The sequence below is a fragment of the Bubalus kerabau genome, chromosome 12 (genome assembly GCF_029407905.1).
Source record: "Bubalus kerabau isolate K-KA32 ecotype Philippines breed swamp buffalo chromosome 12, PCC_UOA_SB_1v2, whole genome shotgun sequence".
NCBI classification, from domain to species: Eukaryota; Metazoa; Chordata; class Mammalia; order Artiodactyla; family Bovidae; genus Bubalus; species Bubalus kerabau.
This window is the reverse complement of record NC_073635.1, coordinates 36,369,168-36,386,664: the sequence shown is the minus strand read 5'-3', so window position 1 is coordinate 36,386,664 and position 17,497 is coordinate 36,369,168. Positions and strand designations below refer to the sequence as shown.

At 42.4% G+C, this 17,497-nt stretch overlaps 1 protein-coding gene across 3 annotated transcripts in view; it reads left to right on the top strand.

Moving 5' to 3' along the window:
• Positions 1-17,497, top strand: part of IFT88 (intraflagellar transport 88) — a 60,791-nt gene that overhangs the window by 36,224 nt on the left and 7,070 nt on the right. For all 3 annotated transcript variants that reach the window (XM_055542580.1, XM_055542579.1, XM_055542578.1), the window contains 8 exons: positions 2,416-2,502; positions 5,156-5,342; positions 6,197-6,305; positions 7,853-8,003; positions 8,738-8,853; positions 10,207-10,259; positions 11,133-11,198; positions 14,506-14,612. In XM_055542580.1, coding sequence (XP_055398555.1) covers positions 2,416-2,502; positions 5,156-5,342; positions 6,197-6,305; positions 7,853-8,003; positions 8,738-8,853; positions 10,207-10,259; positions 11,133-11,198; positions 14,506-14,612 — 876 coding nt within the window. The remainder of the gene's footprint in view (positions 1-2,415; positions 2,503-5,155; positions 5,343-6,196; positions 6,306-7,852; positions 8,004-8,737; positions 8,854-10,206; positions 10,260-11,132; positions 11,199-14,505; positions 14,613-17,497) is intronic.

The window sequence follows — 17,497 nt, the reverse complement described above, 5'->3', positions numbered from 1 at the left end:
GTTGTCACCGTCCCTGCTGGGTCTGCTTGGCTTGTGCACTTGCTCTCATTTCATGAATAAAACCAGCCAAAAATAAGTGTTTAGATGGAATTTCATGTTAACTGATCAAAGTGATATTATTATGAAACTCTTTTCTAGAATACTATCACCTGTCATTATTCTGAAGTAGAGTAATATTTTTATTTCTAAACATAATTTCCTTTAACAATGCTGTGTTTTTAATTTTGACCTGTTACTCCTGTTTCTTTCTTTTTTTGGCCATGCTAGGCAACTTGCAGGGATTTTAGTTCCTGACCAGGAATGGAGCCATGCCTCCAACAGTAGAAGCACAGAGTCCTAATCAGTGGACCGCTAGGGAGGTCCCTATGGTCATCTTTATAGCAGAGAAAGCACTCCATTAGAGCTGCACATGGACAGGGTGAAGGCCAGTGGTGGTAGATGGACACATTCAGGAAAGCTGAAGCCTGTAGCTTCAGACAGCATCAGCCAGGAAAAGAAACCAAAACAGAGATTTACCTGTTTTCCTAATGAGGGCAGGAGGAGAAAGGGGAAATAGAGGATGAGATGGTTGGATGACATCTCCAACTGAATGGATATGAATTTGAGCAAACTGCAGGAGATAGTGAAGGACAGGGAAGCCTGGTGTGCTGCAGTTCATGGGGCCGCAAAGAGTTGGACATGACTTAGCATCTGAATAACCACAACAATTCTTCTTGGGGGGGTGGGGGAAACCCCAAACTAACACTTTATTTTTGTTATTTGTTTTTCCATTTACAACTAAATTTTATTAAGTTAACTTTTATCGATTTCATTTATAAATACATTTATATTATTTTACTTTTAAAAACAAATGTTGGAGACATTCATAAAACATGTAAAGAACATTTTGAAAACTGCCTACTTCAGAGCCGAAAATACCTGAGAATGTTCCTTTTATTAGAATTTAATTATTTAGTCTTTTCAGAATATTATAGTTTAGAATCTTAAAATATGAAATATGTTTTTATTCTGTCCATGTTTTTAAGTGGATGTTGGAGGTTCTAAATACTTTTGTTATTTCTTCTGAGTCTGACATCCCATGTGTCCTGCTTGATCGGGACATCTCAGACTTGTAGAGGGTTAAGAACATGCTTTAAAGTCTTCTTGCCGCAGAGTGTAGTCACATTTGGATCTGCAGCAGGTTACTTTGTAATGCTCCAGAATCGCTCCTGTCCCACTTTTGAGGCTGCTCAGCTGTGTCTCCTTTCCTGGGGCTGCAATCATGTCTGTCCCTCTCTTCACCTCCATCCACAGGGCCCTCATGTTTTAAGAATGTTTCTCAGCCTTTTCTTTCACTGTGCTTATTTAGGCTCAGTGTTTGTTGAATCTTGGCTTCAAATTCTGTTGCCTCAGTAGCTCTCCAGTGCCCTCAAAAGTATTTTTAGTGAGTTATCTGACTTTTCTAATTGTTCTCTGAGAGAAGATGGTCTTCTTCAGGTAAACACTGACTACATCACAGGCTCACAGAACCACTGTCATTGCTCCCTCAGCCAAATCTAATTGGCTGTGGACCCACCAGTTGTGTTCGTAACTTCACTATTTCTTGTTGTTGTTTAGTCACTCAGTTGTGTCCTGATGGACTGCAGCACGCCAGGCTTCCCTGTCCTTCACCATCTCTTGAAGCTTGCTGAAACTCAGGTCCACTGAGTCAGTGATGCCATCCAACCATCTCATCCTTTGTCTCCCCCTTCTCCTCCTGCCTTCAATCTTTCCCAGCATCAGCATCTTTTCCAATGAGTCAGCTCTTTGCATCAGGTGGCCAAAGTATTGGAGCTTCAGCTTCAGCATCAGTCCTTCCAGTGAATATTCAGGGTTGATTTCCTTTAGGATTGACTGGTTTGATCTCCTTGCAGTCCAAGGGACTCTCAAGAGTCTTCTCCAACACCGAAGTTTGAAAGCATCAGTTCTTTGGTGCTCAGCCTTCTTTATGGTCCAACTCTCACATCCATACATGACTACAGGAAAAACCATAGCTTTGACTATATGGACTTTTGTTGGCAAAGTAGTGTCTGCATTTTAATACACTGTCTAGGTATGTCATAGCTTTTCTTCCAAGGAGCTTTTAATTTCATGGCTGCAGTCACTGCAGTAATTTTGGAGCCGAAGAAAATAAAGTCTGTCACTGATTCCATTGTTTCTCCATCTGTTTGCCGTGAAGTGATAGGACCTTTGTGAAATTTTAACTGTTTCTAGTTTGTCCTTTTTCACAAGTTCTGATAATCACTGACCTCCTGACCTGTCACCTGTTCTCCTTAACACACTAGCCACCCCTGGCCTTTCCAGGTCCTCTGTCCGGGTACGCTAATCTTGTTCCCTACTTCAGTCTAAGTGCTGTCATGTTACCAGGGTAACAACTTGAAGATTTTTCATTTCTAGGCTGTGGAGACCTTAAAAATGTTTGAAAAAAAGGACAGTAGAGTGAAGAGTGCAGCTGCGACCAACCTCTCTTTCCTGTATTACTTGGTGAGTTCTGCTTTTCACAAGCACATATTGGAGCCGTGTATTTTTGTGCTGGTGCCAAGGCGAGGCTCTGGAGGAGCTGGGGGAGCATGACACCAGGGTGAGGTTGGGGGGTGCTGGACTGGCTTTGTGGACAGGAGGGCGAGGGCTGTCCTGGAATGAGGACCTTGGAACTGATCCCAGCTGGGACGTCAGGATGAGAGATGGACTTGGCTGGTTGTCTCTTGGAGGTTTAAACTTTGATAATAGATGCTGTGAACAGGAGGACCATCTCCCCTGGGTTCATATTTGCAGCCCTCATACCCCATGTGATGGTATTTGGAGTTGGGGACTTAGGTTTAGCCAAGGCTGTGAGGGGATTTGTGCCTTTATTAGAAGCGGAGGAGACCAGAGCCCTGCCCTCTGAGGACACAGCAAGTGGGCACCTGCAGGTCTGGACATGGCCCTTGTCGGACACCAGGACTGATGGCCCCTCGATCCTTGCCCTCCAGCCTCCAGAACTGTGAGAGTGACTGTTGTTGAAGGCCCGGCTCTGGTATGAAGACAGCAGCTGTGTGTCCAGGGAGCAAGTGGGGCACAGAGTGCAGGGTGGGGATCGAGGAGGCCAGAGTGCCAGTCAGATGGAGACAGGAGAGGAGAAGCTCACAGCCTGATGACTCTGATGGGTGGGAGGCATGAAGGGAAGCAGGAGTCTTGAGAGCAGAGAGCCAGTGTGGGAGAACAGAGATCCCAGGCTGGAGGTGGGGGTCCTACAGGGGCAGGGAGGGGAGAGGAAGGGCTTGGCCTTCATGCCATCACTTGACGCCTCAGCTGACCCTGAGGACCTTCCCTGCTGGGATAGGTCTGGGCCTTTGTACCTGCAGCTGCTCCCAGGAGGGGCCCCTGCCTGCCCCAGGGTCATGAACGGGTTGACAGCAAGGCCAGAGCCTGGCATTCCCAGCTGTTCCTGGACCGGTCTCCGCTGCAGCCAGTCTGTTAGATTTAGAAAATCTTCAGTGGACTTTGTGAAGATGGTTTACTTCCTGACCAGATTTTTATCAGGTTGGATGAGTGTGCAGGAGGAGACCAAGAAAAACTTACAAGGAGGAGGAGAACTGAGTGGTCAGCCAAGCAGAGCCACTGCAGCCTCTGACCAGTGACTCGCTGTTCCTGGTTCTGAGGGAGTGTTTGAGGTAGAGTGACCAGTCTGGGTTGTCACGTGGGTGACATAGTCCAAGGTGTGCGGCTTGTGTCCAGTGTGGGGTCTGTTGCTCTGTAATAAGACTTAGTGCTTGAAGTCACCAAGGTCCCCTCACATCCTGCCTGAAGGGCCTGGATTTACCTGGCGCCCCATCACCTGAGGCTGGGAGGTGCTCCCTCCATCTCACAGCACTGCTTGCTCATCTGCCAGGGTCCCTGAGAGCAGAGGCCCCTGTCTGTGCTCATGGAGTTTGTTGTCCTGTTGTGGGGTGGGTGGGAAGGGTTCGGGGAGGGAAGAGCATGGAGGGGAGGGTGAAGGGGAGGAGGGGGAGGGTGCAGGGGCGGGGGGAGGAGGCTTCGGTTGGGGGAGAGGGTGTGGAGGCCACAGTTGTCCTCGAGGCTGCTTTTGAGTCTTGCTCTCCCCACCCTGCCCCTCCCCTCCCTCCCAGGACTCTGAGGTCATCCAGCCACAGCATCAGGCTCAAAGCCATTTCTAGTCTCCACTCGTGGCTCATCACCTCTGCAGCAGCCCCTCACTGCTTTTCCTGCAACCTAATCCAGTAGACAGTGTTGCATGTTTCAGTGTTTATGGCAGCAGCACCCGGCTGATAGGTACTGATTCATAAATCATAGTGCAGAGTCCCCACAGATTCTCATATGTGCATGCTCAGAGCAGTGTCACTCACGATAACCATAAGTGGCTGGAAACACTCCAGTGCCCGTCATCTTGGTGGAGAGGTCCCTGGGACGCGGCTGCCATCACAGATCCGGGCCATGGTCATCAGCAGGAGGAAGAACTGGACTTTGTGGCAGGGAGCAAATGAGGACAGCCTGGGGCCCAGGGGCGTCTCCACACCAGCCCTGCAGCTGGAGACCAGGAAGGACCTTCACTGGGGTGAGGGAGGGTAGTGCTGCCTCACATCCTGGAGCCCCACAGCCGCTGGACAAGAACCACTGGGGAGGGGAGGTGGGAAGCTGGGTCCCTCCCTCAGCCAAGATGACGAGGCACCAGCAGTTATGTGAGAGGCCTGCACAGGGCAGGTGAAGGACGGCCATGTCCTCATCAGGCAGTGACAGATTGACACTGGGGATGCAGTGGAGGCCGTGGACTGTGGTGACGCAGGGATCCATGGGCCATGCAGCCAGGGTGGTGATGGGGGCAGTGGTGCCTTCGTAGCTGTGTAGGTGTTGTAGGTGTGGGGAGCTCACACCTTCCATCCGTGGTGACAGGAGATGGAGCCACTGACTTCTGAATGGTGGGGTGTTCAGACCATGACTATGGAGAAGTCATTCATAAGAAACTTCTTGATGATTAAAACCCTTCTATAGGATGAGTCTGGCAAGACTAGGATATGTAAAATGTGTGTTTCTCCTATCTGTAATTTCAGAAAGTCCATTTATCATGTCTGTAATCTCAGAAGAGTCAGAGAAGGTGAGAAGAGCTTCAGGTAATTTGTGCGTTTGGTACTTTATTTAGGAAAACGAATTTGCACAAGCCAGTAGCTATGCAGATTTAGCTGTGAACTCTGACAGATATAATCCGTCGGCTCTTACTAATAAAGGGAATACAGTCTTTGCAAATGGAGACTATGAGAAGGCAGCCGAGTTCTATAAAGAGGCTCTAAGAAATGACTGTTCTTGCACTGAAGCGCTTTATAACATTGGTGAGTAAAATGGGAAAGTTGCCCTTTTTTTTCCACCCTCTTGGGTTGGGGCTGGGTGAGAGGAACTGGCAGGGAGGAATGAGCAGTTTTAGTGGCATAAGCAGACAGTGAAGCTGCATGTGAAGGAAGGGGGAGGTAGAAGACGGGCGAGTGTAGAGCCCTTGGGGCGGGAGGTCGGTCACCAGGCACTGTCTGTTTTAGCTTCTTCATGCATTTAAATGTGTCTCCTAGCCCATTGCTTGAAGGAGCTTTATTAGTTCTGTGAAAGGGAATTTTTCTGTTTTATGTAGTCAAATTTGGCTTTTGAAAACTTTTGGCTTATTTGTATATTGCTTTACGAAGCCCTTCCCCGCCTCAAGATTACAAAATCATTTTCCTCTGTTTTCTTTTCATACTTATATAGCTTTGTTTTTTCTGTTTTTCGAATAAATTATGAATTTATTTGAAAAAGGAAAAAATTCAAGAGAGGGGACTCTGGATTTTTCGTCATACGTGGTCACTTGTCCTGGCACGTTTACGACTTGCCCCTTAGTTGTCCTCAACTTCAAATGCCCACTGACTGAATTCTGTAACCCAGCTTGTTTCTGAACTGTTTGTTATGTCCTTTTTATCCATTTGTCATTCCTGCCCCACCCTCCATTTTAAATTATGAAAGCTTTGGGCATGTTTTGGTGTCTGCCAAACATCAATGGAATTTCCTGTCTTCTCTCCCTTTTTAACAAATTGTGTTCATTTTTATTTTGACTTCTGGATGAATATTTACCTATGTTTAAATATTCATTCTGTTACTTTGAGAAAATTACTACCAGTGCTAGTATTTATAATTTATGTTTTTTCTTTTCCTTCTTTTCAAGGCCTTACCTATAAGAAGCTAAACCGGCTTGATGAAGCTTTGGACTGTTTCCTGAAACTTCATGCAATCCTAAGAAACAGCGCCCAAGTCCTTTACCAGATAGCAAATGTGTATCTTCCTTAAGAATGGTTTCATTAATTCACTCAGCTGGTGACTGAGTACCACTTACTAGATAAGCTTAACCAGTGAAGTAATTGATGGGGATATATTTTAAAATCTAGCTATCGGTTTAATCAGAGAAGGCAATGGCACCCCACTCCAGTACTCTTGCCTGGAAAATCCCATGGACAGAGGAGCCTCGTAGGCTCCAGTCCATGGGGTCGCTAAGAGTCGGGCACGACTGAGCGACTTCACTTTCACTTTTCACTTTCATGCATTGGAGAAGGAAATGGCAACCCACTCCAGTGTTCTTGCCTGGAGAATCCCAGGGACAGAGGAGCCTGGTGAGCTGCTGTCTATGGGGTCGCACAGAGTCGGACATGACTGAAGCGACTTAGCAGCAGCAGCAGCAGTTTAATATGTGATGAAAATATTATTTGAGTGATCGTGTTTTAAAGGGTCATGTGCGTTATAGGAGGAATTGTTTAGAAGTGGCAGGTATTATTAATCTTTAGAAATAATTGAATTGGGTGTCATGTCAAGTCCACACAGCTGTTCATTGAGCATAAATTAGACCCTTCAGGGAGCTCTGTGGTAGCCCAGTGGTTAGGACTGTATGCTCACTGCCAGGCCCTGGATTTGATTCCTGACCAGGAAACTAAGATCCTGCAACCTGTGCATCATGCCAAAAAATCAGAAATAATAATGTTTTACATATTGTCTCCTGTTCTTCTGGTAGAGTAGATAAAATTTTTTGGATAAAAAATTTTAGTTGTAGAGCAGATAGTGTTTGTTACTTCTTTTAGCCTTTTTTTTTTTTTTTGCCGAGTTCTTTTCTCCTGAGATGTCACTGTTATGACCTGCTGGTGTCTTGTTCCTGATCAGTTTGGATCCAGACAAGCAATTGATGTGTTTGAGACTATTTGAATACATTTACTTATTTTTATGTTTTTCTTGTGATGTCATGTTTGTCATCGTTAAAAACAGAAGACTTATTTTTCAGTGAAACTTTGGATTGAAATATTTTCATTAAGGTAGCTAATACAAAATAATTAATAGTCTGTAAGTATTGGTATGAATAAATTATTTTAATGTATGCAGAGGATTTACAAGGCACAGAGCTACAAAAAGCTGTCTTGGGCTTGTACTGTAATTAGAGAAAAACTCATCGGAAAGTACACAGAAACCATTCTTTTAAAATGTTGCTCATGTTAAGAGAGGGTGAATAATTGAACACAGCATTCATGTGTCTTTGTTAACAAATTTTGGATAAGACGTTGAATAAAACAGCACACTGTTAATTCTTGTAGAAATGTGGCGATCTTAGTGGGTAGTAATGAAGCAGAAGGAAAAGCAAGGTGTACACAGGGACAGAAGTGCTGTTTCCAGTGAGACCCCGTTTTTCATCCTCATCCCTGAAGAAAACCTGGAGTAAACAGTGTTACATAGCACATTAGTATAGACTGAGAAACATTTTTATTGAAATGTTGGCTTTAGGTTTGCTTCTTGATCAATGAATTTAGAAAAATTTTGTTATCCTTAATTAAAATTGTCTAAGATACGAGTTAATGGAAGATCCCAGTCAAGCTATGGAATGGTTGATGCAGCTGATCAGCGTTGTTCCCACTGACTCCAGGGCCCTGTCTAAACTGGGAGGGCTGTATGACAGCGAGGGGGATAAGTCCCAAGCATTCCAGTACTACTACGAGGTGGGTGTGTGGTCTCGCCTACCTTCCATGAGTTGTTTTAAAGAAGACAGCAGGCCTTTTAAGTTTTAAAAATTAGAAATGCTTATTAGCTTTTAACGGAGAAGGCACTGGCAACCCACTCCAGTACTCTTGCCTGGAAACTCCCACGGACGGAGGAGCCTGCTAGGCTGCAGTCCGTGGGGTCGCTAAGAGTCGGACACGACTGAGAGACTTCCTTTCACTTTTCACTTTCCTGCATTGGAGAAGGAAATGGCAACCCGCTCCAGTGTTCTTGCCTGGAGAACCCCAGGGACGGGGAAGCCTGGTGGGCTGCCGTCTATGGGGTCGTACCGAGTCGGACACGACTGAAGCGACTTAGTAGCAGCATTAGCTTTTAGATGAATAGTGATTTAAAATAAAGCATCTGTGGAATATAAAGTTAGTTTTTTATTGATATTAATAAAAAATAAAAAGTTCAAATTCATTTTTCTCCTGAAGGATGATTTCATTGCTTTTGAGTCTATTACATATTTAATTTGACTCAGATTGTGTATCAGTACATCAAAAAGATGTTTATAGGTAACTGAAAAATGTGTCAAGTGAATCTTAAGTTCTCCAAATCTTGTGCAGTTTCAAAGCTTGTACAGTGCTTCTGACAGCTGGTGTGTTTTAATTAAGACATGTCACACTGGGTAAATTACTGTGGCCAGTGGGTAAATGCTGCAGACTGAACTGTTGACTAGTTCACTCTCCAGTCGTATAGGTATTTCCCGTCCAACATTGAGGTCATCGAGTGGCTCGGGGCCTATTACATTGACACCCAGTTTTGTGAAAAAGCCATTCAGTACTTTGAAAGAGCTTCTCTTATACAGTAAGTAACTGTTATGATTTTGTGTTTAGTTAAATGCCTGAAATCTGATAGGCCTACTGCTCTCCTGAACAGCTGTAGTGAACATTCATGCATCATTTCCATTTTCTGTGTTTCATTTGACTCAGTCTTTATTGTGATAAATATATTTCCTTTTTATGCACAAGTTAAAAAAAAATTTCTTTAAGGTACTTTGTGTTTTTCACATCTCAGCAAGCAACTATTATTTCTTTATCAATTAGAAAATTACTGTCTCAGTCCAAGGGCAGAGTTTAATTTCTGAAAGAACCCTAATAGAAATGTTTCACTTGTTTCAATGTATAATTGATATACATTATACAGCTCAGTGTCATATCTTTTTGCCTTTTCATACTGTTTGTGGGGTTCTTAAGGCAAGAACACTGAAGTGGTTTGCCATTGCCTTCTCCATATATTATATATTAAGAATAAAACTTTTAAAGATGGCTTTAAGTTTATATCAGAATGTTCTATACATGTCTGATTCAAAAATAATTGGGTTATACCATGTTCTGCTTTGTATTTGAATTTTAACATTAAATGTGGGGAAAGTGGAGGTGGAGGACAAGGTGGGGAGGGAGTGGTTATGAGGATAAAATAAATAAGACACAAAGCCATATTGTGCAGCACAGGGAATATAGCCTATATTTTAGAACAACTTTAAACGGAGTCATTTGAATCACTATGTTGTATACTTGAAACTAATACTGTAAATCAACTACATATTTGATTTGGAAAAATAAAGTGAGGAGAGCATTAAGTTATTCCCTAGTCTTTTATTTTGTCAAATTTTTTTCTTAGAAATTTTTAATAGTGGTCTTTAGAAATCCTGGTCATGTTTATTTTAGAAAAAAAAATTCATTTATTTCTTTTTAAGGGGATAAAAAAAGGATGAGTAGAATTCTTTTTTACTTTCTTTTTAGTTGAAGTCTAATTGTTCAAATACAAGGTCAAAAATTGCCATTAGGTACTGAATTTGCAAGCCTAAAGCTCATTTTCCAAGCCTGAGGTACTAAGCCAAAGAACTGGCAAAGGTTTAATATAGAATGCTGAGAACTTTACCCAGATTGGTGAGCTTTATTCTTACAGCTAAATAAGGTGTGAATTAGGTTGAAGGACTCTGAATCTGAATTTCCTGATATAAATACAGCAGATGATGGTGAAGGACATTATATATATGCTGTTTTTAATAACAAAGATGATCTAATCATATATCAAAAAGTAATCAGAAGATAGTATAGGTAATAGGTATAGGTATAGGTAATAGGCTTTATAAAGTTGTATGACCACAGATTATTTTTGTTTCATCTAATTTCATCTAATTTATTTCTTTTATAGGCCTACACAAGTGAAATGGCAGCTGATGGTAGCTAGTTGTTTTAGAAGAAGTGGTAAATGCTCTTATTCATTTTAATATATGTTGCTTCTTTCTGTCATTTAGGTCATTATGTATATACATGTGTTTTGACTTTGTGTATTTATTAATATTAACTTTTGATAAGCACACATATTTGAGGCATTATATGAAAGACTCAGTGGTTACCACAATAAAGAAAAAAGTTATGTTCCTGTTGGCAGTACAACCTTGCTGTGTACACACATTTTATTACATCAGTTGCCTGAACTCACAGAACGCCCGTTTGTGAAGTGTGTGTGTGAGGTCCTCTGGTCTGAGCTCCGATGTGTATGTCAGGGGAAGAGAAGCTGCCTCAGCTAACCCGGCAAACCTGAGCTGGACTCTCCTGCTTCACCTCGGTCATTCCTGCTAGACTCTGAGGGCAGCCGCCCTCTTATACACGGAGGCCTACACAGGGCCAAAGCTATTTCCTGAGATTTCCACAAACATCTTTGATCCAAAATTCACTTTTTTTTATTCTTTGCTGATATGTGAAGCTAAATTACTTTATTATAAAATAAAATGCCTTCTATAAACTTATTAATGTTTCAAAATAAAAACTGCAAAACAAGTTACTTTTCATCTTTTCCAGGTGAATAACATTGCAATTAGTCTCTCAAATTATTTTAAGAAGTAGAGCTAAGTTTCAGCCATCACTGGTTTACATCTGCTTTTACCCCTTTTTCAAATTTATCTGTGCATTTTCTTCCAGAGGTTGTATTAAGAATGGTTACTTATGCTTGTGGCAAGCATGAAAGTCATTCTTCTAAACCAGTGAAGTGGTGCCAGTATATGGAATTTAAATTAGTCCTTGGCTGAATCCTGTGAATTTCTATAATTGCTTGTTTGTTTTCTCTTTTACTTATAGGTAACTACCAGAAAGCATTAGACACTTATAAAGATATTCACAGAAAATTTCCAGAAAATGTAGAATGTAAGTGGGACTACAGTTTATAACTTGTGAGGGTATAGGTCCTCACATTTTATGTCTCAAGATGTAATAATTACCTTTGCTACAGTAGCTGCATATGTAGATACCAACCTATAACTTGTGGTACATGTATTCAAATACGTGATATAGGATCAGAAAAATTGACTATGCAAGTACCTGGTGGTGCTAGTGGTAAAGAACCTGCCTGCCAATGCAGCAGATGTTAAGAGATGCAGGTTCAGTCTCTGGGTTGGGAAGATCCCTTGGAGGAGGGTGTGGCAACCCACTCCAGTATTCTTGCCTGAAGAATCCCATGAACAGAGGAGCCTGGTGGAGTGCAGTCCATATTGTCACAAAGAGTTAGACTGAAGTGACTTAGCACACATGCACACCTTTTTATAGAATTTAATTGTTGGTGGATTTAAATACATCACTGGGAAATTTCCTGGCAGTCCAGTGGAAAGGACTTCACCCACTCACTGCTGAAGGCCCATGTTCAATCCCTGGTCAGGGAACTAAATTCCGCTAATTCCGTAGCCTGGCCAAAAAAAAGAATTTTTTTTAAAGTGAGGCTTCAGTTAAAAACAAATAAATATACCACTTAATTCTCTTTTATAGCAAAGATATCTATATTTCAAAGCTTTATGAAATTTTAAGACTAGATTCTGGTTTATTATTGATTTTTAAAAGTTTATAAACTCTGGTATTTTATAGAAAAGGCATTTTAAGCTATCCATTTAATGTATAACTTTTTGAGGTTGAAAATATACCTTTAGAGTTTATGATAATAGAATGCTAATAATCTTGCTGATACTGACAGCAAATGAAGTTTTATTAGATTATTTTTAAACGTTATGTTATATCTTATTTCCTTTTTATAAAGTTGGCTTTGTATAAAATATTTATTTATTTTAATCTTACTGCACAGTGGATCTGATGCAATTTGAAGTAACAATGCAGTGTTTTCAGTAACAACAAGATCAGGATCCAGAAGAGGACAAAATAACTGTATTCTGTGTGTTTACTCAGTTGTTCAGTTGTGTCTGACTCTCTGTGACCCTCTGGTCTGTAACTTCTCAGGTTCCTCTGTCCATGGGACTTTTCAGGGAAGAATACTGTATTCTAGGTTGTATATTCTCAGTAAACTGTATTTGGCCCTGAGTAGCCTTGGGGCTCGGAGAAGGCAGTGGCAACCCACTCCAGTACTGTTGCCTGGAAAATCCCATGGACAGAGGAGCCTGGTAGGCTGCAGTCCATGGGGTCACAAAGAGCTGGACACGACTGAATGACTTTGCTTTCACTTTTCACTTTCCTGCATTGGAGAAGGAAATGGCAACCCACTCCAGTACTCTTGCCTGGAAAATCCCATGGACGGTGGAGCCTGGTGGGCTGCCGTCTATGAGGTCGCACAGAGTTGGACACGACTGAAGCAACTTAGCAGCAGCAGCAGCAGCCTTGGGGCTAAAGGAAAAAGAGAAAACACGGTGGTTTGTATGAATGAAATCTTTACTATTTATGAGCAAAATAGGAAGTAGTTCTTTTGGAGGAAGCAGATCTGTTCAGCTCTTGCTGCAGTCGTGTTGAAACGCCTAGGAGGGTGGGCAAGGTCAGTGAGAGACATCAGTGCTCCTGCTAACATCCCTGCAACAAGTAGAATACCTGTGTGAAAAGACCATTCTGAGTGTTGTCCTCATGACTGTGAACACAAAACGGCACGTTTCAGTAAAAACATATCTTTTCTGGGCCAAGTTTTCAGTGGCACAGTCCAATCCAGGGGTTAGATATGCTGCATGTTCTTTCAGTAATATTTTTCTCCATTTGGCTTTTGTGAAAAGCAGAGAGTTCAGAATTATGGCCTTGAAAGGAGCCTAGGAGCAAGGGGTTTTGTAATGCTGCTCAGATGTGGGTTCATTAGCTCACAGCAGTTTCCAAACACCAGGCAAAAAAACAGGATACATGGGGATTACTTGTAAAGCCTGTAAAAACCACAAATCTGTAGCCCAGCCCACAGAGAGTCTCCTTCAGGTTTGCAGTGGACCTGGATGTGTGATTTTTTTCCTGTTTCTTTTTTTAACAACTTTTAATATAATTCTTAAGCTTGGCCACACTGGGAAACTGATACTTTAGACATTAAATGGGAGCAGTGATAGAGTAATCATTATAGTATCCCAGCCCAGGTATTGAACCTACATCTCCCACATTGCAGGCAGATTCTTTACCAGCTGAACCACAAGGGAAGCCCAAGAATGCTGGAGTGGGTAACCTATCCCTTCTCCAGCAGATCTTCCCAACCCAGGAATTGAACCCGGGTCTCCTGCATTGCAAGTGGATTCTTTACCAGCTGAGCTATCAGGGAAGCCCATTATAGTAGTAGTAGTAGTAGTAATAGTGATTCCATTTTGGAAATGGAAACCCAGCAGTCTGCTAGGCAGAGTTTCCCAGTGTCTGCACCACTGACGTTGGGGATTGGATAATTCTGTGGTGGGGTCGTCCTGTGGATTCTGGAATGTCTAACAGCATCCTTGGCCTCCACCCACAGAGTGCCAGCTGCAAACCTTCTGTTGGGTGCTGCCAGGTGTCCCCTGGGGACGCACTTGACGCGGGTGGAGGACCACCACAGTACTCACAGCACCTCTGCATTGTACAGCAGATGGAGCGCCTCCCAGCAAGGCCACATTTCTTTCTTTAAAGAGAGTTTAGGATTCCTTATAAAAGTCGAACGATTATCTATGCCACAAGGAATGTCCAGGACACTTGGGCCTGGGTAATTTTCAGAACAGGTGTAGTCAGTAGCCTACCTTGATGCCAGCATAGGAGAAACACTTGCACCCAAGTGCAGCCTCACTTTGAGCAGAGTATTTTTCTGATGAACCCAGAAAAGTCATCAGGTGACTGCAGTGCTGGTACATGGCACTGTTCCTGCCCTATGGACGTGGCAGAAAACAAGACAGATGAAAATCCTGGCCTTGTGGAGCTTGGATTCTAGTGGGAAGGAAAAGACAATAAATATATAACATGTCAGGAGTCGTAAATGCATAAAGGAGAAACAGCTGAGGACCTAAAGGTTTGAATTGTAGATGTCATGGTCTCCCCTGAAGGGCAGCGGGCTGGTGTGCCGAATCGTTCTAAGCCCTCCTTCAAGGAGCCCACTTCTCCGAAGGCCAGGAAGGCAAACTGCAGAGATTTTTCAGGAGAAACAAACACTGTTTGTGAGCATCATTCAGACTGTGTCCCCGAGGATCGAGTGTATTGATTTGTTCTTTGAACACCATGTATAAACACTTCTCTGAAAATGTTTTTCATAATTTAGGTCTACGTTTCTTGGTCCGTCTCTGCACAGACATTGGATTGAAAGAAGTTCAAGAATATGCAACAAAACTAAAGAGATTGGAAAAAATGAAAGAAATCAGAGAACAGGTATCTCACATGAATAAGCTGAAAACTGCTGTCTGTTGATTATGAAAACGTCAGCCTTTTGTGCTCATCTGAGTGATGTCAGGGCTTCTGTCAATAAAACTAAGTTGAAATTATTTTTATGCTCTAGCATGAAAGGAGAGATAACTGAAACTAGTTTTAGCATAAATTTCTGTCAAAACCTTGTTCCTAATCGGAGGAAGTGCATTAGATTCAATGTAGTCCTTAGTGGGTGGCTACTAATAGACCAACAATGGTAATTTTCCCACTACAAATAACCACAGATTAATTTATAGACCTGACTTCAGCTGGAGAGTCCACACCTAGGGGAACCAAGACGCAGGGACTCGTGGGTAGCAGTGGTGGTTTTTTGTTGGGCTGCTCTGTTGTGTAGTAGGACATGGCACTGAGAATAGTGCTGGTGCCGGAAGGGTTGTATGTTTTTGTGTTCCCTGCAGTATTTTTACTTCTGAAAGTGAGTACTCCCTCCTGTGTTTGAGACTAGACTATTTAAAAATTTAATGTTATTTTTGAGTATCTGTCTTTCATAGAAAGAAATATATTCTTTAAGCTTAAACTTTTTCAAGAACTTAATTACCTTAGATAATTAAACCTAAGTTCCATATTTGCTTTCAAAATGTGGTTATCTTGTGTTTGCTTGGAGGATGTGATCTGTTTTATTCTTTTTAAAATCTGTCCATGGGATTCTCCAGACAAGAACTCTGGAGTCGGTTGCCATCTCCTCCTCCAGGGGATCTTGCTGACCCAGGACTGAACCTGTGTCTCTTACCTCTGCTTCATTAGGAAGCAGCTTCCCTGATAGCTCAGTTGATAAAGAATCCGCCTGCAATGCAGGAGACCCCAGTTCCATTCCTGGGTCCGGAAGATCCCCTGGAGAAGGGATAGGCCACCCACTCCAGTTTCTTCGGTTTCCCTTGTGTCCCAGCTGATGATGAATCCCCATGCAATGCGGAAGACTGGGTTCAATCCCTGGGTTGGAAAGATCCTCTGGAGAAAGGAAAGGCTACCCATTCCAGTATTCTGGCCTGGAGAATTCCATGGACTCTGTAGTCCACGGGGATGCAAAGAATCGGACATGACTGAGGGACTTTCACTTTCACTTTCTTTACCCCTGCACCACTTGGGAAAACCTCATCAAGCTAAAAGAATTTTAACTTGGTCTTACAGAGCAGGGGCCCCACCCTATACCTATCCCGGCCCCAGAGTTAGATCTCTGGAGTCCAAGAGTCTGTGTTTTAAAAACAAGTTTTCCAGGTAATTTTTTAATCCACGATGTTCAAGAAACAATGGTCTAGAGTTATGCTTCTGAAGGGTTACCTTCAAATGATCAAACACCAGCTTAGGATACAAAGTCTGATTTAAAGAGAAAAGTAAACAAAATAAATTAGGTCATGGACTTTAAAAACTGTTTTCAAATGAAGAAGGATTTGTGTAGACCTGGTGGTTCAGAAGGTGAAGAATCCACCTGCATTGTAGGAGACACGGGTTCAATTCCTGGGTTGAGAAAATCCCCTGGAGGAGGAAATGGCAACCCATTTCAGTATTCTTGCCAGGGAAATCCCATGGACAGAGGAACCTGGAGGACTACAGTCCATGGGGTCACAAAGAGTCAGACATGACTTAGCGACTAAACCACCACCATAGGACAGGTAAATGGATTCACGTTTATGTGGGTCAGGATAATGGATCTCCCCAAGCCCCTAGATCCTGTATAAGATATTAAAGGTGGAAGTTCGTTTCTGTGGACTGACTTTTCAGAGGAGTGTGTCCTTTTCTGGAACATTTATGGAGAAGATGACTGTTCTCCCTTTGTACTCTGGGTCGAGTTCCTGGGCCTGGAGGGACCCTGCGCCCTGTTCCTTGGGGGCAGTGACAAATAGCTGGACAGGGTGGGACACTGCAGCCCACAGCAGTGCTGGGTTTTCAGCATTTTGTGTTTCTGCTTCCCTGAACATTAAAACATTAGTTGCAAGAATCTTGTGAAACTTTGCTGTACAACTGGAAAAGAGCAAAACGAAAGAGCTGAAATTGAAGACTGAGTATTTTAAATACAATAAGGAAGAGAAAAATGTTAGCCCAAACTAGAGAGAAGTAGAGAATAAAAGGGAATGACTAGGAGGCAAAGAGGATGGGAGAGAGACAGTTTACACAATGCAGGAAGTTTTCATTGCTCATCCAAAAATGAAGCATACTCATAATTTGTTCAATTTTAGAAATCAAATTTCTAAATTCTTACAATATTCAAAAATAGAATTCCCCAAGAGGGAGGAGTTATATGCATATTTACAGCTGATTTATGTTGTTGTACAGCAGAAACTAATACAACATTGTAAAGCAGTTATATTGTAACATTAATAAGTAAAAGAATTCCTGTCTTAGTATTTGTCATTCCCATCCCCCCACGCCCACCCCAGAGAAATCAAACAGTTTCAAGAAATTCTTTGTTTTGGCCAACTTAAAATACCGTGGGACATTCAAAACTAATATAAAATGTAGTTGGTACTTACCCCTAAATTTCCAATTATTTCCAAAAGCTATTTGAGCAGAAACCTTTTTGGCTATATTTCTATATTCCTTTTTCTATATTACGGAAAAAGAGTCCATGTGAAGAACTCTTAAAGGCACAGCTTTAAGTTGACTGTAAAGGAAATTGTAATAAAAGTAGCAAGAATGTTTTGCACATTTTATATATTATTGCATTTACAAAGTTCAAGAAAGAAAACCAGAGGATAACCCATATAACATTTATCTTTGGTGCAAAGCATGTAGTGATTTGTGCTGGACGACACTGTCCAGGTGAGGCTCTGGTGCCTTTTGTTGAGGCTTGGGGGCCTTGTGGGCTTCCGTCGCCCTGTGCTAGTCCTAGG